The sequence below is a fragment of the Drosophila guanche genome, unplaced genomic scaffold (genome assembly GCF_900245975.1).
Source record: "Drosophila guanche unplaced genomic scaffold, DGUA_6, whole genome shotgun sequence".
NCBI classification, from domain to species: Eukaryota; Metazoa; Arthropoda; class Insecta; order Diptera; family Drosophilidae; genus Drosophila; species Drosophila guanche.
The window spans coordinates 2,661,558-2,681,805 of record NW_022995748.1 but is presented as its reverse complement, the minus strand read 5'-3'; the positions used below and the strand labels follow the sequence as shown (position 1 = coordinate 2,681,805).

At 44.8% G+C, this 20,248-nt stretch overlaps 8 protein-coding genes across 9 annotated transcripts; 4 read left to right on the top strand and 4 right to left on the bottom strand.

The window, feature by feature from the left end:
• Positions 1 to 707: 707 nt before the first annotated feature.
• LOC117584645 (bacchus) lies at positions 708 to 4,736 on the top strand. 2 transcript variants are annotated; one of them, XM_034273669.1, is made up of 4 exons: positions 708 to 773; positions 1,324 to 1,703; positions 4,363 to 4,519; positions 4,587 to 4,736. In XM_034273669.1, exons 2-4 carry the CDS (start codon positions 1,458 to 1,460, stop codon positions 4,634 to 4,636), a joined length of 453 nt encoding a protein of 150 aa, XP_034129560.1. In that variant the 5' UTR covers positions 708 to 773; positions 1,324 to 1,457; the 3' UTR covers positions 4,637 to 4,736. The 2 variants fall into 2 exon arrangements, with proteins under 2 accessions (XP_034129560.1, XP_034129559.1); XM_034273668.1 differs by lacking the exon at positions 708 to 773 and having other exon boundaries at positions 1,224 to 1,703.
• A 5,706-nt stretch (positions 4,737 to 10,442) lies between these two features.
• On the bottom strand, positions 10,443 to 11,151 carry LOC117584644 (methyltransferase N6AMT1). The gene has a single exon (XM_034273667.1). It carries the CDS (start codon positions 11,122 to 11,124, stop codon positions 10,456 to 10,458), a length of 669 nt encoding a protein of 222 aa, XP_034129558.1. The 5' UTR covers positions 11,125 to 11,151; the 3' UTR covers positions 10,443 to 10,455.
• LOC117584646 (SNAPIN protein homolog) lies at positions 11,101 to 11,596 on the bottom strand. The gene has a single exon (XM_034273670.1). The coding sequence runs from the start codon at positions 11,540 to 11,542 to the stop codon at positions 11,132 to 11,134; it is 411 nt and encodes a 136-aa protein (XP_034129561.1). The 5' UTR covers positions 11,543 to 11,596; the 3' UTR covers positions 11,101 to 11,131.
• Positions 11,597 to 11,717: 121 nt separating this feature from the next.
• On the top strand, positions 11,718 to 15,271 carry LOC117584639 (transportin-3). The gene is made up of 5 exons (XM_034273662.1): positions 11,718 to 12,014; positions 12,095 to 13,186; positions 13,245 to 13,411; positions 13,471 to 14,832; positions 14,897 to 15,271. The coding sequence occupies exons 1-5, from the start codon at positions 11,901 to 11,903 to the stop codon at positions 14,955 to 14,957; spliced, it is 2,796 nt and encodes a 931-aa protein (XP_034129553.1). The 5' UTR covers positions 11,718 to 11,900; the 3' UTR covers positions 14,958 to 15,271.
• A 60-nt stretch (positions 15,272 to 15,331) lies between these two features.
• Positions 15,332 to 17,080, bottom strand: LOC117584643 (sorting nexin-21). Its single transcript, XM_034273665.1, has 4 exons — positions 16,883 to 17,080; positions 16,675 to 16,815; positions 15,921 to 16,614; positions 15,332 to 15,859 (listed from the first exon to the last, which is right to left on the bottom strand). Exons 1-4 carry the CDS (start codon positions 16,884 to 16,886, stop codon positions 15,724 to 15,726), a joined length of 975 nt encoding a protein of 324 aa, XP_034129556.1. The 5' UTR covers positions 16,887 to 17,080; the 3' UTR covers positions 15,332 to 15,723.
• Positions 17,081 to 17,784: 704 nt separating this feature from the next.
• Positions 17,785 to 18,698, top strand: LOC117584227 (gamma-secretase subunit Aph-1). Its single transcript, XM_034273009.1, has 2 exons — positions 17,785 to 18,241; positions 18,302 to 18,698. The coding sequence occupies exons 1-2, from the start codon at positions 17,846 to 17,848 to the stop codon at positions 18,623 to 18,625; spliced, it is 720 nt and encodes a 239-aa protein (XP_034128900.1). The 5' UTR covers positions 17,785 to 17,845; the 3' UTR covers positions 18,626 to 18,698.
• LOC117584228 (transcription initiation factor TFIID subunit 10b) lies at positions 18,632 to 19,290 on the bottom strand. The gene is made up of 2 exons (XM_034273010.1): positions 18,890 to 19,290; positions 18,632 to 18,832 (listed from the first exon to the last, which is right to left on the bottom strand). The coding sequence occupies exons 1-2, from the start codon at positions 19,247 to 19,249 to the stop codon at positions 18,737 to 18,739; spliced, it is 456 nt and encodes a 151-aa protein (XP_034128901.1). The 5' UTR covers positions 19,250 to 19,290; the 3' UTR covers positions 18,632 to 18,736.
• Positions 19,291 to 19,565: 275 nt separating this feature from the next.
• On the top strand, positions 19,566 to 20,243 carry LOC117584229 (transcription initiation factor TFIID subunit 10). Its single transcript, XM_034273011.1, has 2 exons — positions 19,566 to 19,869; positions 19,927 to 20,243. The coding sequence occupies exons 1-2, from the start codon at positions 19,624 to 19,626 to the stop codon at positions 20,182 to 20,184; spliced, it is 504 nt and encodes a 167-aa protein (XP_034128902.1). The 5' UTR covers positions 19,566 to 19,623; the 3' UTR covers positions 20,185 to 20,243.
• Positions 20,244 to 20,248: the final 5 nt, after the last annotated feature.

The following is a 20,248-nucleotide window of genomic DNA, read 5'->3' as shown; positions in this document are numbered from 1 at the left end:
GAATATGGCAATTTGAACCTGGAAATTTATTAGGGTTGTTGTCCCACTAGTCATTACAGAACGATCCCAGCAAGGTCTGGTCTGTGTCCTGAGGTGTATAAATTAATAGACCCCAAAAATAAACGGATGCCGAGCACCTTCTTCCACCACTCACATTGCTAATCAATTGACCCCAATACGCGAACATATTACGGCCCACGCTGGTCCACTCTATAAATACAAGCACTGCCATCCGCCCAGTATGAGGAGCTCTACACACATCTGCATCAACAGCACTGCAGCAACACTTCCCATGAGCAGCAACAAGAAAGGGGAGCGACGGACAAGGGGTCGGTCTCACGCACGCGTCGAATGGCGATTTCAACGGACCGTCGGAGCAACGGAACGACTGCACCACACCCCCAATCCATGCCGCCCTAGAGTTCGCCAACTACATCGGCCGGCAATTTTCAAATTTAGCGCCAAACGTGCCGGCGACTGTACTCACGGAACCCAAGCAGATTTTGTATGGAATTAATCAAGAAACCCACTCATTTTGTCAATTCTGGATATAATTTTGATCGGATCGCCTTCGAAAAAATACCAAAATTAAGGGGATCGTTAGAAGTAGCTTCTCGATCTGTCCCGGATCCGATCTGAATAAAGGTATCTGAGAAATGGGCGAAAATATCGGGGGCGCAACTTTTTGTGAAGAAGAAGCTAGCGGCAATTTGTTAACGCTGCCGCGCGAGCATGTTCATTCTTGTTCGAGACTTCAACGGGTACATATCGTGGTCAGCAAAACAGAAAATATCCAAAGACAGAATACCCAGCAGTCGGCAGTAGTATCCTTCTTCCATGCAAGACGAATACCATCTGTATGTCGAAGGGACGCTGCACTGCAAATACTCTATTTAATACTTGATTCAAAATTATTGCAAAATATTTGAAAAATCTCTCGATTGCTTGGGCGCCAAGTCTGTTGTTGTTGCCTTCTCTCTACGTTGCTGTCGACTGCGGCTGTACAGATGCCGCAGTGGTTTTTCTTCAGTGTATTACGAGGGAGAGAGGCAACAACCAACCGACCGTGTGATAAGCCGGCCAGAAAGAAAGCAAGCGAGAGAGGGCTAGAGAAAACGAGAGCGAGAGTGCTATAGTGTGTGTGTGTGTGCGTGTGAGACTTGTATCTGTGTCGAGTCACCGCTTCTCTTCCGCTGCTTAAATACACTGGTCGTACCACAAATCCAAACACTGTGTTTCTGTTCTCGTGCGGTGCGGTTCTCGTTTTCTCCCCTGACTATTTTGCGCTAATTTTTGTCAACAACCCACATTTTCCGAGTACAGCAATAAAAAGGAATAAACGGAGTATACACACAAGGAGCATCAATCATTCAGCTAAAGCCCATATAACCGTTAAACGTTATCTAATTTACACAAATAAGTTTTTAAAAAAAACTACAAAAAAACCAAGAAACAAAATGTCTGCAGCCACAGAACAACAGAATAACGGTGATGTTGCCGTGGAGAAGGTGGCCGTCAAGGACGATGTCGCCGCGGTGAAGGACGATCTCAAAGCCAAGGCAGCCGTTGAGGATAAGGCAGCAGCCGATGCCGCTGGCGACGCGGCCGCTGATAACGGTACGGCAAAGGACGGCGAGGATGCTGCCGATGCTGCTGCCGCGCCCGCTAAGGAATCCGTGAAAGGCACCAAGAGGCCAGCAGAAGTAAGTACCCCCGTTCACCAGTGCCTTCCAGTACTCGGATAGGAGATCATCTTCATTGTACAGTTTCACGTTTTCCGTTTGTGCGCTTCCCAACACTTCACTCCTCCTGTCGCTATCGCTATCGATCGCCTTATCGATTGTCGTTGATTTTTGTTTACGCGCTCGAATTCCACGATACCTAGTGAATCATATAAATTCGTGAGTCCCACTTTTTGAATATTACAAAACGAAGAAAAGTTCTGGAAATAGATATACACACGTTTTCCGATTTCAAACGCTGCTTCTGAGAGCGGGATTTCTACGCGCAGAGAGCTTGCTCTCAGGCGTTTATATACCACCGAATGAGAGAGAATATAAATACATATATATATTTATAAACATATATATACACAGAGAGAGAGAGAGAGAGAGCGTTGTTTACGATTAACCAAGATGATTGTCGGTCGGTAATCAAAGATTATTGTTGTTGGGTTCAAATCGAGGTTAGAGGGCCCATCCACACCACTCGACATCGGTACTGATGATGCACTTACGGTACAGTTATGGCTCAGATAGAGACATTCCGCTCCCGAGCGAGCGCGAGAGCGTGAGCTAATGTATTTTTAATAAACTTAACCAAATCAGATGAATACTAGAACAGGTCATTAACATTGACGTGGGCAAAGGAAAGACGCAAAAAGCTTAGCCGTTAAGAGAGCGGACAAAAGATACATCGAGTAAGAGAGATATGTACATAGATAAATTGTAAGCGGCCTTGCAACACCTACACTGCATGTCAGTGTTTCTCTGTGTTGAGTTTAGAACAATAGATGCAATAACACTTCATTATTTGCACACTTGGCCTTATTCATCATCGGGGGCAGTGCATTTATTGCGTTCGCAAAAATATTGGCAACGCCGCAACAACAATAACAGTACTCTCTCTCTCTCAGAAAAAACATTGCCGGCCGGCGAATGGGAGCGCGCGGTATTTAAACATCTTTTGTACTGTCTGTCACATTCCATTCTGCCATTCCCCCATTTGGGGCCATAATCGAAAAGCACATTTCTGATAAAAATAAAAGCCATGAGGTAGCACGCTATGAGGACTATAAATTGGCAAATCAAACGATTTGACTCGAAACCAAAATGTACAGTAACGGGTTCTCTCTGGCTCTCTCATCATTTATGCTCCTCTCTTTCTCTCTGTCTCTCTCTCTTGTAATTGGTTATGCATACACACATACACTCTCATGTGTAGGATGTTTGTGTTTGTGCTTACATTTATCTTTCACTTTTCTCCCCTCTCCCTTTTATGCGTATTTATTTTGGTACATAAAACAAGGCCTGTACAGGGTGTCAAACTGCCGTTTTGTCGTTATATAAATTAAGTTTTGGGTGAGCTATTAGCCTTTACAGGGTATCACCAATGCATATTTGGAAAGGAGCTGGAAGTGTTGTTTATATAATGCTGTTTATATTATTTTGTTTTGATGAGGAATTAGAAAAATTAGACTTCAGAATAAAAAGCAGTAAATATGCACAGTCAACAGTCAGTGGAACAAATAAGTCCCCTCAAAATTCCATTGAAATTACCCACATACAATATCCTTTATGACCCTGTTTTATCCCATTTTATCTATTTACATATTTCGTATTTCTTTTGCATTGCACATTTCTCAAATGCTCTGTCTCGTGACTTATGTATGTATGTTGTACTCTTAGGAGGGGGGAAACGTGGGGATACGTAGGGGCCCACATATCCACATTGTAACAGTCGGCTTCGCCTACTAAATGTATGTACTACGGGTTTTTTTTGGAGATGGAGACAGCTTATGTACGGGGGCTTGTTGTTGGTTGGCTGCTGCTTACCGAACGTGAACCCACGCATGCGACGCTGACAGAGACGCTGACGGTGGCGGCGACGCTAGCGCACTCTTCTGCAGCAGCTGCGGTCTTCACTGTGTGTGTGTGTACGAGAAACATTCATTCATGCAACTTAGTCGTTACGCGTTCTCAGGTACAGTTCTGCCTCGTCAGAGCGGCTGGACGCGCTCTCTCTCTCTGGCGGTGTATTTTCCGTCTCTTTCACGCTCTCTCTCTCTCTCTGTCCCACACAGCTGCTGTGTGTCGAGCATGCTTGGCTTGGCTGTCGTATCTCTCGGATACGGATACATGTGCTTCTTTGACGCCAGCGTCGCTGCCGCCAGTCCTATTGTTTTTCCGTTATGTGTTACACACATACACACAACACAAAGAGAGGAGGATGATAAATACGCGTATATAGAAGAGAGTGCACTTGTATTTCCTGCTCTCTTACTCTCTCACCCTCTCTCTCTCCCTCTCTCTCTCTCTGTACAACTTGCTTAGCCGTGTGCGTGCTTGCAGCGAATTACATTGGCGCGCGCATTTTTCAAATGTTTTTTACGGCGAAAATAACGATTTTCCCGCTGCTCTGTCAGAAGACAAAAAGAAATGAGCAGGGAAGCGAAGAGGTTTCCCGTTTTGTGGGCTGAAAATATACTTTTTATGGCCATGTATAGTGTGTGAGGGGGCATTCGACGAAGCTTTTACTTTGCCCTTGATCAAGGAGATGTGTGGGTTTGAGTTGGGCGCACAGGACCAGAGGAGGAACCCGATTCAGAACCCTTATGCTCATACCTCTTCTCTCTTTTTCCAGGCCAAATCCGCCGAATCAAAGAAGGCCAAGAAGGCCGCCGATGGCGACTCCGATGAGGAGGAGGCTCTGGAAGAAATCATCGAGGGCGACAGTGAAATTGAGAGCGACGAGTACGACATACCCTATGATGGTGAGGAGGATGACATTGAATGTGATGGTAAGTTTCCAATGGATGGGATTTTCCCCTAATATTCGTACTAATCATAAATTTTCCTTTCGAACAGATGATGATGATGATAATGACGATGGTTCCGGCTCGGACGATCAGGCGTAATAATAATGTAGTCAAAAATACAACAAAACAAACAAACAATTTAAATTAATAATAAATAAAAGTTACAAGCAAAAACAAATAAGAAAAGAAACCAGAAAAACTAAACAACAACAAACCAACAAGAGAAAACCACAAAAAAATCGCAAAAGTATATAATTTTTATGTTTAAGGAATAATTTTTATTTCTTACTTTATTTTAATTGTATTTTATGTGTACTTTTTTTATAAAAAAATACAAAACCGCAAAAATTGTAATTGAGAAAAAGTTCGTATGGGATGTGGCGATCTATACGAAAAGCACGAAAAGAAAAGTAATCATCCCCCCTATATACACTAAATACGGCAAGAAATCCACAAAAAACACAAAAAAAACTAAACCAAAATCTTTCTTTCCTTTATGTATAAGTCCTAATTTATAGAAGTTTATGCTTAAAACAAATATACAAAGATTGAACATGAAGAAGCGTAAATCTATACACACCCACACATACACACAAAAACCACACATAAAAACAAACAAAAACTCATTATAAAATTTAGACGTTACATTTATGAAAGAATGAAAGAGACAAAAATACAAAAAATTGAAAAGAAACAGCAAATGCAATTAAATACAAAACAAATAAAACATAAAAATTGTATTTGATTAAATCGAGGCACTATTGAAAGCAAATTTCGACACACTTCGACACTCAAGTTTTACATATGGTTTCAAAAATTTTGCGCCCTCTGTGGGCCACCACCACCTACATCATTCACACATACACCGACATCGACAAACGGTACGCAGCCACGCAACCCGCAAGGGGGAGTGACTCGACTCGACTTGACTCGACTGTGTGGGAGGTTTTTGATCTAGGGCGCGTTCGAGCAACGGGAAGATTGAGATCTGTTCGAGGTCCCCCCAGAACGGGGGAGACTCGGAGAGGCTTCTTTTGTTTCGTTTCAGCATTTAGCCCTAAGCCATGACTAATCTTAAGTATTTATGTCAGTATTAAACACGAGGGTTTACATTTTGTTGAGAAAATCGAATAACGATAAACCCAATTCATTTGTAAATTGTATAAACAAAACTCGAGAATCGAAATATGGACAAGAATAAACTTTTAATGTTACATACTCGTACGTATATTTATTAGTGAGGGTAGGGCCAGCGCCTACCCAAAATACAATATATACAAACATGCAATAATACCAAGTTCTGAAAATATAACGACTGATATTTGACAAAGAAGTGCGCACCGTTGGTCAATCAAAGTATAAACCGAATAAACCTAGCTTCCCCTACCTAACCAATATCCCCTAATGCAACCGACACCCACCCACTGACCCAGATCCTACAGCAATAGACACTTAAGAGCTTTAAGCTTAAGTTGCATACCAACAGTTGACTCAAACACATGCATATACCTATCTATGTATGTGTGCCATTTGATACCGATACCACAGACCATGAAGAATCAAGCGTTTTTTGTAAATACTTATTATATACTGCATTAGATCTGAACAATTAGAGCATCAACCAGAATAAACAACCAGTAGTAGTGAAAGGCAGGCAAACAGAACCACTTAAAAAATATAAAGAGAAGATTATTAAGAATTTTTGAACGATGAAATAAATTATTGTAATTACGTAAAAACAAACAACCATACTCATGCTTGTGCATCGATCTATTGGCATTTCGCACATGTCAATAAAAAGTTTGTTTCAATTGGGTAGGCGAGCGTTGGGGTTGTTTAGCAGGGACCTTTCATGGGTACATAATTCATTGCATTTTTTTTGATGCCCTCCTAATACACATGTGCGACCGATGAACCATGCCTTTCATTTTCTTGGATTGCTTATAGATGTATGTCAATGCTGGCGTCTAAATTCTTTCGAAAGAATGGATCTACAATACATTATTAAAGGGGTGTTCATTGGGTTAAGCTCGGTTTTTTCTGCGGTGCATAGTATTTTCAGAAAATTAGTTTAGTTTTTAACCTTTTTGCGATCAATCCAATAAATATAAGTCATGAAAACCAGCCAATCTTGAGGAAAATGTATTGATGAATTAGATAAAATTATAGTTTTGGCGCTAAGAACTCTAACTAGCTAGTAATATCAAATAGAATAGCAACATAGAGGAAAGTGTTTTAAAATGTGCAGGTATATTTCGATATATTTTTTGGGTCATGCGGTATATTTTATCGATAAGTCCGTGGTCAACTGTTGATGTAAACATTGAACATTGTTTTTACGAATATAATTTTAAAAGAATGAGCAAACCCCAATGCTGTGTGGCCACATGTTACAAGTCAAGGCTCATCGCTTCGAAATTAAGATTGTTTGAATTTCCTCCAGCATTTACTTACTTTGGTCAAGTCTGGCGCGAGAATTGTGGTCTACCGCTGGAGGATAAACAAAGTCTCTTCATATGCGAACTTCATTTTTCTAGCCAATATGTGGGCCCAATGAAATTGAATATTAATGCGATTCCCACTTTAAATTTGGATGCCGCCAACGGTGGTACAAAGCCCACAGCTGTGTCCACAGCTACGGATGACTGTCTGCTGGTAGAGTAAGTAAGAAATGATGCTGCTGGCTCTATGGCCTTTAAATGTCCCTTCAATTTGCAGTCAAGAGGATGTGCATGTGCAGGAAAAGCTACAAATGAAGTTGGAAATAGATGAGCTGCAGGGGGAAAACAAACGCCTCAGTGAGGAGGTTCAGCAACTTCGTACAACGACGAAGACATTCGATAAAATGCTTACAACATCGCAGCTTAACAAGCTTTCGAGCGATGGTGATCGTGCCACCTGGAACACAGAAGACAGTGCCTATAAAGCCTGCCTACAAACAGTTGGACTTCGGGCTCTACAGCTCTACAAGACAACCGCCGGCACATTGGATTTTGTGCTCAATCTTTTGTCCTACTCTGTGGGCTTGGAGGATGAGCCTAAAATTTGCGTTCTCTCTTTTGACAAGATGAGAGTTGATTCTGAGCATAAACCAAAGTCCAGGAAAGGAACTGTTCCGCCACCAGAGAACTATGTGCAAGTAGCTATGGTGCAGGGCTTGAAAACTCCATGGAAGCAGCCAATCTACTTTGATTACAATATATCCATGACTGCAGAAATACTAAATGAGCTCATCCGAAAGATATACACTGCAGGATACACTGTGGTGGCAGTGGTGTGTGATGTGGGGCCAACGAACTATAAGTTGTGGTCAGCGCTAAGAATCTCTCCTGGTGAGACATCGCACATTTGAAGATTTGTGTGACTCCTGTACAGATATTTCCTTTCTTTTCCTTCCAGAGAAGTCGTGGTTTCCGCACCCAGTCGATGCCGACTTGAACGTTTTCGTGTTTGCCGATGTGCCCCACCTCTTAAGCGACTTAAGGTTTCACTTTCTCAATTGTGGGTTTATGTGGGGCGAGAAATTAATTGGTGCCAGAGCCATTAAAGAAACGCTGAAGCATTTCTCACATTCGAATAACCCATCATTTTGGAAGGTGCAGCGCGAAGACCTGACCCTCAGCGGACCAGAGAGGAGAAATGCTGAATTGGCCAAAAAGCTGCTGTGCCACACCACAGCGGTTGCCATCAAGCGCTGCTTATGTCTTAAACTTCATGTGAGCAACGGGGCGGAAACAGCAGAGTTTGTCGAAATGGTTGACAGCTGGTTCCAGCTCTTCAACTCAAAAGTGCCCACCTCAAGCTGTGTGCTGTGCAGTGTCCTACAGCAGATGTCCGCTTGGATGACCACCCGCATTAAGCCAGGCACCAAAGCCGAGCGGTGGCCCTTTCAAGAGGGCATTTTAATCAGCAATTCGTCGCTGGATGTTTTGCGAGTGTATTTAGCGGACAAGTATGGCATGGAAGACGTCGTAACCAGCAGGCTGTCGCAGGACCACCTGGAAGATTTCTTCTGTGCCATGCGTGCGGATTCAATCGGAGATCATCCCACACCCAAGGAATTTGAAAGTCGCCTCCGCAAATACATTTTAGGTAAGCAATTACAAGTTTTGCCATAATTGGTGTTTAATAGTTTTGTAATCTTTGCAGACAACACAAGTATCCGAATTTTGAGGCCCTGCCTACCGGAATTACGGGTGGTACCTGCACATCTCCATAACGTTAAGTCTGAGACGTTAGGGATTAAACAAGAAACTGTGAAGACGATGTATATATAATTCAGGACGTGCTTAAGAAACTGCAAGATATGTGAATGCCATGAATATCATATTACTTTGGTGCCAAAACGTTAATGTCTTCGGTTGGCCAAGCCTTGATCAAAGATTAAACGTTTAAGTTTTCAATTTAACTTGACTTTAGCTGTGGAATGAATAAACATAGAACTAGCTGCCAGTTTAGGTTTGCTATGATTTTTTGTTATAAACAAAAAAGCTGCTCTCGCCGCTTTGATCTGCCACTGCTGAACCGAATTCTCAAGTTACACACGACAAATGAGGTAAAAATAGGAAGACTTGAATAGTACCTTTTTGTAAGTTTAGTTAATGTTTCTGCAACTGCTGTTCCTTTCCTTTCTTTTAAGTTATATTGTTTTTTATACACCAAACAGAAAAAGCAATATAAGTTAATCGCGCCAAAACATTCCACAGCTGTTCGATTGAATTTTCGGCGACGGCTACCAACACTAACTTATCGCTGCATCTCACTTGTGTTGTGTTTTGTGCATATTTTCAGTCTAGTGTAAATATTTCTTGTAACTTGGTAAGCGAAACAAAGTTTATATTTTGTGCATACATTTAAATACGGTATCTTTAGGTGTTTATCTTGCACTTACAGATTTCACTGGTGACAATTTTCATGACCAACTCATGATTCAGTTGACGTCGGCAGAACGTAGTGTAAATGCACAACTTCGTTGGCGCGATTTTGTTGTATACAAAATGATAGTATGACTGCTGAGAAACGAGAATATAAATGAAGGATATCTCTAGGTTTGCCGTAAAAACCATGAACGCAGCTAGACAAGACGACCAGGAGATGGATGATGAGCAGCCGCCAGAATTGTTCATAAAGTTTGAGGCAGAGGAGGACCGTAAGTTTGTGTGCATATAACAAAACGGTTAATAAATTGCAATATTTTTCAGCACTTCAGCAGGAGGACGCTCCTTCGATACCGCGTAATCAAATATATTTAGAATATGCAATTAACAAAAGCATATTTTATACCACAGATTCGGCTGAAGAGCGCATTTTCAAGGTTCTCAAAGGTGGGTTAACATAGATATTTAATAGCTAAAAAACCTCACTTAAGAAATTGTAAATTAATGCAGAAATTTCCGAAGAAAGAGAGTTCAGATCCTTTCTAAAAAGCTCGATGTAATGGCGGACAAATTGTCGGAGGTAACCACTGCCATGAAGGCCCAGGTTCAAAATGAGGCAGAGTATAAAAAACGTAATGGAAGAGGGACTGATTTTATTATTTAATTTGGACGGAACAGCGGACAAGATGTCCTTGAAAAGTTCTAAAAAGTTTTACACTGTCCTCGAAAGTAAGTCTGAAGTAAGAAACATAAATTGAAATATATTTATTTATTTCTTTAATTTCAGTGGCGACGCGTATAAAGTCACCCGGGGACTGCGCCGAAAAGGCTCTCCGAAAGGCCATACTAAATGAGAAAAATAATACTTTCCAAAAGAATTTGAGAGCCAGGAGGGGACTAATAGTTAATAATAAACACAGCAACCATGAGGGTCCAAGAACGAGTCCATATTAAATTTAAAAGTTCTTTTTTTTTTGTGGCTGTGGCTCAAAAATGACAACCAAACCTTTGAAGAACAAGAACAAATATTTATTGCTAAAGTCATGATGGCATTCTGGTTACTTTTAATATGTACAAATATTCGCCGGGAATGCGCCGCTCCATGAATTTGACAGCCTTAAAATGTAGACCCTCCAATCGTTTGATTATTTCGTCTGGTTTGTTCTCTCGCAGCAGCAGCAAATAGAGAACTCCAAGCGGCGAGAGAATGTCATCGAGTTGCTGTAGTAGAGTGTCGATCACGCGACGGCCATCCTTGCCGCCAGCCCACGAGTAAACCAGATTGCGCTCCGTCGATGGGTTGCTGCCTCCTGCGAACACCTGGCACTGCAGCTCATCGTCGCTGGTCACAACGTAGGGCGGGTTGAAGAGCAGCACGTCCACCGAACGCTTGCGAAGAACATCGGCCAGGTTGCAGCGCAGGCTGTCAACGCGAGCTTCATTGTGCCTTGCAGTGCGTCTGGTGGCGTCACACGCCTTCAGATTTATGTCCGTGGCCAGGCAAAGAGAGGTGTTGGCCAGCTGCTTGGATAGGGCGGTAATGATGATGCCCGAGCCGGAACCTATCTCTAAGCAAAGACGTGGCTGCAGCACATTCAAGAAGGGCAAATCGGCTTCCAGGGCGTCGAGCAGCAGAAACGAATCCTCCGCTGGCTCGTAGACGTGCTCATAGTCCTGCGCGGTGAGATGGTCGAAGTGTGGCGTCTCCATGTCTTGCCTACGATATGTTGGTACTTAGCGCTGAGTCTAGTAGGGCCTGGCGCCTCCGCTGCTCCTTCTCTATGAGCTTGTGCAGCCCCGTCAGTCGCTCTTGGCTCGTGCACAGCACGTTGCTGATGATTGTCACCTTGTGCTTGACGTTAAGCAATTCCTTTACCTTGTCTGCAAACTCGGGTATCTGATGCTGGGCCTTCTCGATGTCACGCAGTTGAGCGGCGAGGGCGTCCAGCTGGCCACGGAGCTCTGTCTGCAGCTGAATGGTGGACGCAACGCGTTCGTCCAACTTCTCGATGGTGGGCTTAAAGAGGTTGGTGATGCCCTCCGCCAAGACGTCGCGTGTGGGATTGGTGCAGAAGTTTTCTGTGTTCTCGTCCAAAGATGTGACAGTGCTATCAGAGTCCTTGTCCATTGCAAAATCGAATCGAGTTGAACATGAACTTTTTGCACTGGACAGATCTGGCCTGGTATAGTGTTGCAAAACGTGAATAGGGCACTTGAAGGGTTGAAAAGTGCCCAAATCTCCATGAAAAATAATCAAGTAGTCAAAAGCATTTAAAGTGTTTAAGTAATTACAATTAGTTAGCTAAGAAATTAAATTTAGATACACGATGCTATAACACTAGACTAGGACTCCAGCACACACACACACACGACTCACGCACATCTCTAGCCACCGATGTTGTTTCGATATATGGGTGCATCCAGGCCATCCATCGCTAATAAATTATAATAATAGCGAAATAGCACCGATTACAGCAGCCGGTGAAATGGATACATACTCAGTGGACGTAGTATATCAAGCAATCAGTGCACTCTTTCAAGGCAACAATCCCAAGGAGCAAGAGAAGGCCAACAAATGGCTGCAGGAGTTCCAGAAGTCGGTGAGTATCGGGCCTGACCCACCCGATAGTGTCCGTGTCCAATGCGTTTAATATTTATTTTCTAATATTTCCCTGTGTAGATATACTCGTGGACGATTGCGGACGAGTTGCTGCACCAGAAGCGGGATCTGCATGCCAACTACTTTGCGGCCCAGACGATGCGGAACAAGATACAGAACTCATTCAGTGAATTGCCCCCCCACACACACGAGTCCCTGCGGGATTCGCTGATCACCCACATCGGACAGATTGACGCGCAGACGGACATTGTGATTGTGACGCAGCTGAGTCTGGCTGTGGCTGATCTGGCCCTGCTGATGGCCACCTGGCAGGAGCCGATAAACGATCTGCTAACGACTTTGGCGCCGCATCCGGCGGCCATATGGCCACTGCTGGAGGTGCTCAAGGTGCTGCCAGAGGAGATCGATTCACGCTATCTGCGCCTGGGTGCCAACCGGAGGGAGGAGGTACACAAACAGCTCGATGCCAGTGCTGAGTGTGTGCTAAAATTTCTCTGTATGTGCCTGCAACGAGAAGACCTCGACCAGCAGCGCGTATGGAACGCAGCTCTGCGGACCTACAGTGCCTGGATGGTGATCCACGTTTTTCCCATCTCCCACATATGCAATAACACGCTGACCCAGCTTGCGTTTCGACTGCTCAACCAGCCCGAGACGGCTGGCAAGCTCCATGACAATGCCACGGAGTGCGTTTGTGCCCTGCTCTCCTGCATGACCACGCGCCAAGGCAGCGACGCTGCCAACGATGCGCCCGTGGAGGCTCAAGTCTTCAGTGCCGTGTGCATGCTGGAGACACCCTATCACCTTAGTGTAGCCCACGAAGACACGGATAAAACGATTAACTATTGTCGCATCTTCACTTCACTCTGCGATGCTTTCTTCTATAAGATGCTGTCGGAGCAGCAGACGCCGCACTACTCGATGAAAGGCTTGGATCTGGTGCTGCTGTGTGTCGGTCATTTCGACTACGAGGTGGCGGAGATTACCTTTCATTTGTGGTACAAGCTCAGCGAGGATCTGTTTCAGCGCTACGATGACAAGTTGACTGCGAAATTCAGGCCACACATCGAGCGGCTGATCAGCGCGCTCTACCGCCATTCGCAGATGGAGAGTGACCACGAAGGGCTCATCGAGGAGAACAATAATTTCTATGTGAGCATTTAAGGGGAATTTCCTATGCGTTTACTGATTAACTCTCTTCTATTCCCAGGACTTTCGACGAAAGGTTTCAGACCTTATCAAGGATGTTGCTTTTATAGTTGGTTCTGGAGCGTGCTTCAAGCAGATGTTTATGATCCTGCAAGCACCAGAAACGACTTGGGAGTCCACAGAGGCGGCGCTGTTCGTCATGCTGAATGTGGCCAAAAATATATTGCCGTAAATTTGAAATCTCTTTAAAATTATATTTGATAATCGTTGATAAACTTTGATTGCAGTGACGAGAACGATGTGATACCAAAGGTGGTGGAAGCAATTCTAAATATGTCGGAGCAAACGCACATTGCAGTTCGTTACACAGCCATCCTGCTGATTGGAGAGCTCTGCGATTGGATAGAGAATCATCCGGAGTCCTTGGAGGCCGTTCTAAACTTCTTGCTTTATGCGCTGCAGCAGAAGAATGGCCTGGCACCAGCGGCGGCTATAGCGTTGACCTCGATCTGTGCGGCCTGCAGGCAGAAGATGGTTTGCCACATCAGTGGCTTGGTGGAGATTGCACGCAGCTTGGACAGCTTTCAGATCAACAACGATGTGGCCATTGGACTGCTCAAAGGTATTTCGTTGATCCTGACGCGACTGCCGCGCGAACAGCTCCAGCCCGCGCTTAGGGAGATTGTGGGCTTCCAGCTGCAACCCTTAGCGCAACTTCTGGAATCGAGCAGCGCCAGCGTGCAGAAGGGAGAGCGTGAGGATCCTGTGTATTGGATAGACAGAGCCTGTGCCATCATAAGGCACACAAATCCCGATGTGCCTGACAATGTGGAGCACCCGACGGTGGCCATACTCAACGATGCGTGGCCGCTGATATCACAGGTGATGAGCAAATTTCAAACTGATCTGCGCATCATGGAGCGAACCTGTCGGCTCATACGCTATGGCATCAGGATGGTCAGGAAGCAGGCCATGCAGCTGGTGGAGCCGCTGATCAAGCAAATGGTCGTCCTCTATGCGGTGCAACATCACAGCTGCTTCCTCTATGTGGGCTCCATACTGGTCGATGAGTTTGCCAAGTCCAGCGAGTGCATTGCCGGCTTGTTGGAGATGCTGCAGGCATTCATCGAGCCCACCTTTGGTCTGCTGCAAATGGAGAATGGACTGCGCAATAATCCCGACACTGTGGACGACTTCTTTCGTTTGGCCTCGCGCTACCTCGACTGCTGCCCGCTGCAGCTGATACAAAGCAGTCTCATCACACCGATCTTCCAGTGTGCCCTGATTGCCTGCTCCCTGGATCACCGCGAGGCGAACTCCTCCGTGATGAAGTTTTTCATCAATCTACTCGTCTGGGGACGCACCACGCACAGCAGGCATGCAGAGTGTCGCCCACTGGTCATTGAACTGGCCAGCCAGCACGGTGGCGCTCTGGTAATGAACCTCATTCAGGCCTCCGTCTTTCAACTGCATTCGTACATGCTGGCCGATGTCGCCGAGGTGCTGAATGAGCTGAAACAGGTGGTAACCAATGAACAAATGCAGCCCTTTCTGGCCAATGCACTGGAGGCTTTACCCAAGAAGAACAGCGGCGGCTATGTGACGGTCACTCAACAGCAATTGGATGAGTTCAGCAACACGGTCCTGAGGTGAGTCCATCTCCCATTAATGGTCCAAAGCAGCTCTAACATATCATCTTTTATTCCATCACAGGGCGGACACCACAAAGGCCATTTCCCAGGCTTTGAAAACATTTACGCGACTCTTTCGTTGAAACGAAACGGCTTCGATCCGTAGTGGGATCTGGGCTGTGGGAAAGCAAATGGCAATGATGATAGTGATTTGTACATTCGAAATGATGTATGTATATTAGGATGGGCGCAGTGTCACAACTGCAGCAAACAATTTGTTGAAAACTCACTTACCCTTCTACACTTATTATAGTCGAATCATTTGTGTGACGTCTTAAGTTATAATTTGTATTTTATAATACCGAGTGCGGTCACGAGATCCTCACAAAACCCTAGAATTAAGTTTATTGCTAATTAGTGCACTCTTAGAATTAAAGTTCAGCCCCCCAATGACTCTGAAAACAAAGAAAAAACAAACTTTAAAATATAAATCAAGCAAAGTTCAATGACAGAAAAGTGCAGTATCAGTATGGTATTTAATCATGGTATTTACTTATGAGTATGGTATTTATTCATAGAGAAAACAAGAAACAATTCGATAGCGGTAGGCCGAAGCCGCAAAACAAACAAAAATAAATAATTCTGGAAGCTGTGCTTTCAATTTTACATAGAAATGATATTGTATGAGGATCTCCTTTCTGATATGATGCCACCAGGCACGAAATTACAATTTTCTTTTAGTGGTTAAACAGATTTGAAACTCGCACAACTCCACTTGGGACGACACAACAAAGAGACATCTAAGACATCAAACGTGCGAGAACTACGACTCAAAGAATCATTTTACGCTTAATACTAATTGCACATGTTGTCTAATTGCACTTTTCGCTTAGCTGCTACGGGGGAGACTTAAAAGGTTTCGGTGCGCGGATCGATCTTGTGTATAGCCTGCATGAGGCTAGCTGTGTGTGCCGTGTTGATGCCCTGCTTTGACATTTCCGTTAGACGATCAGTGATGGGCTTTTGGTCCTGCCCGCGTTGCCACCTGCAAAGAGGGAAGTACAGTCTGGAGTGGGGAAATTAGTTTCATAGTTTGCGGCACTCACCACAAATGAGCACAGGTGTGGAGCAGGGGTATATAGAGCGGCAGCAGATCAATGTCGCTTACGGTCTCAAAGCGACTCAGGGCCAATAGAGCCCAGCGCTCGGCGGAGTGGTGGGGCACTGGCGAAGAAGTGCAAGCCGCCACCAGGCGGCAGAGTATCAAAAGTACTGGACGAGCGCGATTCATGAAGATTTTGTTCAGCAGACGAAAACAGTTCTCGAGTATGGGAATTGCGTTCTCGTGGCGACGCTCGTCCAAGAACTGGCATGCCCGGCTCAGCTCGTCGTTCTGCAGAAAGTGCAAAAAGTCGTCCGAATCGCGCAGCTTGGAGTGGCTGGCCACGTACGTCAGGAACTGCTCAAAGGCAGCGCTTCGTTCGCCAATCAACTCGGACTTGAAGTTGCCCATGAGCACCTTGTTGGGGAAGTACATGTTCGCCATCTCTGCGGGATGCTGGCGCTTCAGTCCCAGATAAAGCTCACGAAAATCGGTATAGCGGCGCTCGACCTTTGCTGGCTGTGCGTCTTCTTCGGTGCCGTCCTGGCGCACCGTGAGCTCGTAGACCACATAGCGCTTGATTTTAACATCCTCCCCGTCCGGGGGCATGATATGGGCGAGCAGAATGTCAAAGCGCAGCACAGTTCCCTCGCTGGGTGGCTCATATGCGGTGGTCGATGAGGGACGCTCCCATAAACCTGAGAAAGACTGCGTTAGTCAGACCAACTGCTTAGCGTGCACACTTCAAAGCGTCTAACCTTTTTGAAGAGCCTTATCTGCTACTTGCGGGGGTATGTCTAGGGCCGCCGCCTCTATGGCTGGGCTGTCCAGCTCATCGGGACCAGCCCCCTCGAACGAGGGTTCATGCGGCAGCAGACGTTTGGCCATCACAGCATGCACTGAAGAAAGAAATAAAAGGTGAGCTCTCGCCTTCCACTGTTGTGTGCTAATTGGAGGTTTTCTCACTCATAGAAATGGGAACAGAAGAGTATTGCCCGCAGCTGTGCTTGTGCGATTCGCTTCTAGGTATGGAATATTACTTGGACTGCATGTTGTGTGCGGGAGAGTGCAGCTGCGTTGACTCAATATTGCAATGACTAATCCCGCCCCAAACAAAACTGATGTCTGAGTGCGGAGAGAGGAAAGTGGGCCGCCTTTGTCTTAATACCAGAAAAACGAATATGGCCGACCAGGAAAACACTCTGCCACGCCAAGACTCTGTTTCAAGTTTGGCACTGCATTAGAGTTAACGTTTGCATATTTTAGCTGCATGCATACAAATCAAGTGTATAAATAGTCAAAAAGAAACATGTAAATCCAAGAAAAAAGCAGCTTAGCAAAACAAATTTATAATATCATTTAAATAGGGTATGTAGTGACGATGCTCATGGAAAAACTGTTTCATTCCATACACACTTTCCTTTCATGACTGGGGCGTCTCTTTAAAACCATATTTTAGAAATAATCAAATGAAAAAGAGCCCTCAAAGCTAGCCACCCATGTCGAAAATTGAATTGTCTATTATATAAAATTATTTTTGAAGTGCTGAAATTCCTAGCTAGCTGGCAATATTCAACCGAATATCAAATTGATTTCCGAAAATGGACAGGGAACGCTTAACCCATTGTCGACCACTGGTTATTTTTATTTTAAAAATGAATATTGAAACTGATATTGAAATATTGAATGTTTTAACGCATTGCGGGGGAAAGATTTGCCAATTTTAAAGATGAAAAGAATGTATCAAACTACAAGCATATTCTTTACCTTTTTAACTCAAGATGTTCAACTGTTTAAGTAGAGCGGGCTTAAGTGGGCTAAGTTCGTATTTTCTCGGTATATTTACGGGTTAAGGTATATCTCTGAGGGCCAGTCACAGTGCAAAACACCCACGGCTGGGAGAAAATATAAACACTAGATTTGGAAAAGATGACTCTGCCCGAGTTTTTTGGCTGCACTTTCATTGCCTTTGGCCCTCCATTCGCGCTGTTCGTCTTCACCATCGCCAATGATCCAGTGCGCATCATTATACTTATTGCAGCAGCATTTTTCTGGCTGCTGTCCCTGTTGATCTCGTCGCTGCTGTGGTTCGCCATAATTCCGCTGCGCGATGTCCTGGCATTCGGAGTGTTTTTCTCAGTGGTCTTTCAGGAATGCTTCCGGTACATAATTTATCGCATCTTACGCAGCACGGAACAGGGCTTGCAGGCCGTGGCCGAGGACACCAGAGTGACGGACAACAAGCACATTCTGTCGTACGTCTCCGGCCTAGGATTTGGAATCATATCCGGCATGTTTGCGCTAGTCAATGTTCTGGCCGATATGGTGAGTGTGTTTGCATAAGAAACAGTGGCTTTGTTTTGCTAATATAATATATTTAAACAGAGTGGACCTGGAACCATGGGCCTGAAGAGTGGCACTGAGCTCTTCTTTGTCACCTCAGCAGCTCAGGCACTGTCCATCATCCTGCTGCATACATTCTGGAGTGTGATATTTTTCAACGCTTGCGACACTAACAACTATCTGCACATTGCCTACGTCATAGGTAGCCATCTGTTTGTGTCTCTCCTGACCCTCCTCAATGCCAGTGAGCTGTACACGGCTACTTTGCTGACCAACTATATCATCACAATTCTCACGGGCCTTCTGGCATTCAGAGTGGCAGGCGGCACATCTCGCAGTTTCAAGAAATTCGTAACATGCCAATGAACAAACTTTTAGTATTAACAAATTAGATGTTAGCGTGTGGATATTAATAATTAAAGAATAATCTGTTCTTCGACATTTGACTAAAAGTAAAACAAAGTTTGAGTGAATTTATCACTGGCTGTAGTCCATTTTGCGCACATTGATGCCGTAGTCGGCCAATGCTGGCTGCAGATCTTCCATGGTCAATGTAAATTTGCGATCCTTGGCCTGAAAGAGACGGATACGATTTAGAAACAAATATCACTGGGAAATGTCGTCGCTTACCTTGGATCCACCAGGGGTGTTGGTGGTTTGCATGTGCGTACGTGCTTTGGAGTTCTGCAGAGCATCGTCCACTATCTCCGACATGTATTTCTGGGCTGCAATGCTAATGAGACGTACAATGCGTTTGTCGTCCGCGTGGAATCCACTTGAATTCAGGTAGTGAGCTGCCACGGCATCGGGAATCAACGGAGTGTAGTCTTCCAGCTGCAACATAAAGTCGCTCAGATGGGCTGCGGTTGAGAGGCGATCGCGTTCTGCGGCTCCTCCACCAGCAGCCATGCCTGCTCCTCCCTGCCCAGCTGCACCTTGGTTTGAAGGGCCCGTAAGTCCGTAGATTATGCCAAAATTGGATCCAACCATTTTATTTTCAGGAAAAATACACAAAACGCAAACAATTAAAGATTGGTGTGACCGGTGTGACAAACAGGGTGACAGTTTACGGTCATACATTTGGTATTTTAAGTATTTTTAAGTCGGAATTGAGGTGAAGCTATATTTGTGGTGTATTGGTACATATATTTCAATAAATTTAATAATGATATAATGATAATGACATATGTACCACAGTAGCACCTGATAAAATCAGAGAAACTTTGTTTGTTTCGCACCTTTTAAAGTATTTTTTAGTATCTTCCAGAATGGCAAGGGATGGCAGCGCCACCAGCGTTGTTTCTGCATATCGTCTGGCAGCGCGGCCGTCATAACAAAGAAGGAAAAACAAAAAACAATTAATTATGGCATCCGATGGAGAGGATCTGAATGTAACACCTGCAGAATCTCTGGCCTCAGCGACTGACACTGAGGATGAGGAGACGCCGTTAAGCCCCAAGCAGCTCTCTGACCAGGATTCGGAGGATGACTTGGAAGTTGAGGAGGGGCCAGCCTCGTCCGAAGAAGCTGATTTGGATGAGCTGCTCCGACAGCTAGAGGATTACACGCCCACCATACCAGACGCCCTGACGATCAACATGCTTAAATCAGTGAGTGTTGAAAGATGGTAGTAATACTCTCTCTTGACTCTAATTTTGTGACCGCAGGCTGGATTCGCAAAGGTGGACCCACAGATTGTGCGTTTGGTGTCTGTGTCGGCGCAAAAGTTCATATCGGACATTGCCAATGATGCACTGCAGCACTGCAAGACCCGCACCACCAACATTCAGCACTCCAGTGGACACAGCTCCAGCAAGGACAAGAAGAACCCTAAGGACCGCAAGTATACATTGGCCATGGAGGATTTGGTTCCAGCTCTAGCCGATCACGGCATAACCATGCGGAAGCCCCAATACTTTGTTTAGTTTATTCTTAATAGATATTGTAATTAAGTGAATTCTAATAAATTTTAGTTCACAGCGCATTTGT

Coding starts and splice junctions, on each gene's coding strand:
- LOC117584644 (XM_034273667.1), bottom strand. CDS start 11,124: ATGGAGACGCCACACTTCGACCATCTCACCGCGCAGGACTATGAGCAC.
- LOC117584643 (XM_034273665.1), bottom strand. Junction 16,615..16,674: donor AGATAAGGCTCTTCAAAAAG/GTTAGACGCTTT, acceptor AGTCTTTCTCAG/GTTTATGGGAGCGTCCCTCA. Junction 15,860..15,920: donor CACACCTGTGCTCATTTGTG/GTGAGTGCCGCA, acceptor CCCTCTTTGCAG/GTGGCAACGCGGGCAGGACC.
- LOC117584227 (XM_034273009.1), top strand. CDS start 17,846: ATGACTCTGCCCGAGTTTTTTGGCTGCACTTTCATTGCCTTTGGCCCT. Junction 18,242..18,301: donor TCAATGTTCTGGCCGATATG/GTGAGTGTGTTT, acceptor ATATTTAAACAG/AGTGGACCTGGAACCATGGG.
- LOC117584229 (XM_034273011.1), top strand. CDS start 19,624: ATGGCATCCGATGGAGAGGATCTGAATGTAACACCTGCAGAATCTCTG. Junction 19,870..19,926: donor CGATCAACATGCTTAAATCA/GTGAGTGTTGAA, acceptor TTGTGACCGCAG/GCTGGATTCGCAAAGGTGGA.
- LOC117584228 (XM_034273010.1), bottom strand. CDS start 19,249: ATGGTTGGATCCAATTTTGGCATAATCTACGGACTTACGGGCCCTTCA. Junction 18,833..18,889: donor ACACCCCTGGTGGATCCAAG/GTAAGCGACGAC, acceptor CGTCTCTTTCAG/GCCAAGGATCGCAAATTTAC.
- LOC117584645 (XM_034273669.1), top strand. CDS start 1,458: ATGTCTGCAGCCACAGAACAACAGAATAACGGTGATGTTGCCGTGGAG. Junction 1,704..4,362: donor GCACCAAGAGGCCAGCAGAA/GTAAGTACCCCC, acceptor CTCTTTTTCCAG/GCCAAATCCGCCGAATCAAA. Junction 4,520..4,586: donor GGATGACATTGAATGTGATG/GTAAGTTTCCAA, acceptor CCTTTCGAACAG/ATGATGATGATGATAATGAC.
- LOC117584639 (XM_034273662.1), top strand. CDS start 11,901: ATGGATACATACTCAGTGGACGTAGTATATCAAGCAATCAGTGCACTC. Junction 13,187..13,244: donor AGGAGAACAATAATTTCTAT/GTGAGCATTTAA, acceptor TTCTATTCCCAG/GACTTTCGACGAAAGGTTTC. Junction 14,833..14,896: donor TTCAGCAACACGGTCCTGAG/GTGAGTCCATCT, acceptor ATTCCATCACAG/GGCGGACACCACAAAGGCCA.
- LOC117584646 (XM_034273670.1), bottom strand. CDS start 11,542: ATGGACAAGGACTCTGATAGCACTGTCACATCTTTGGACGAGAACACA.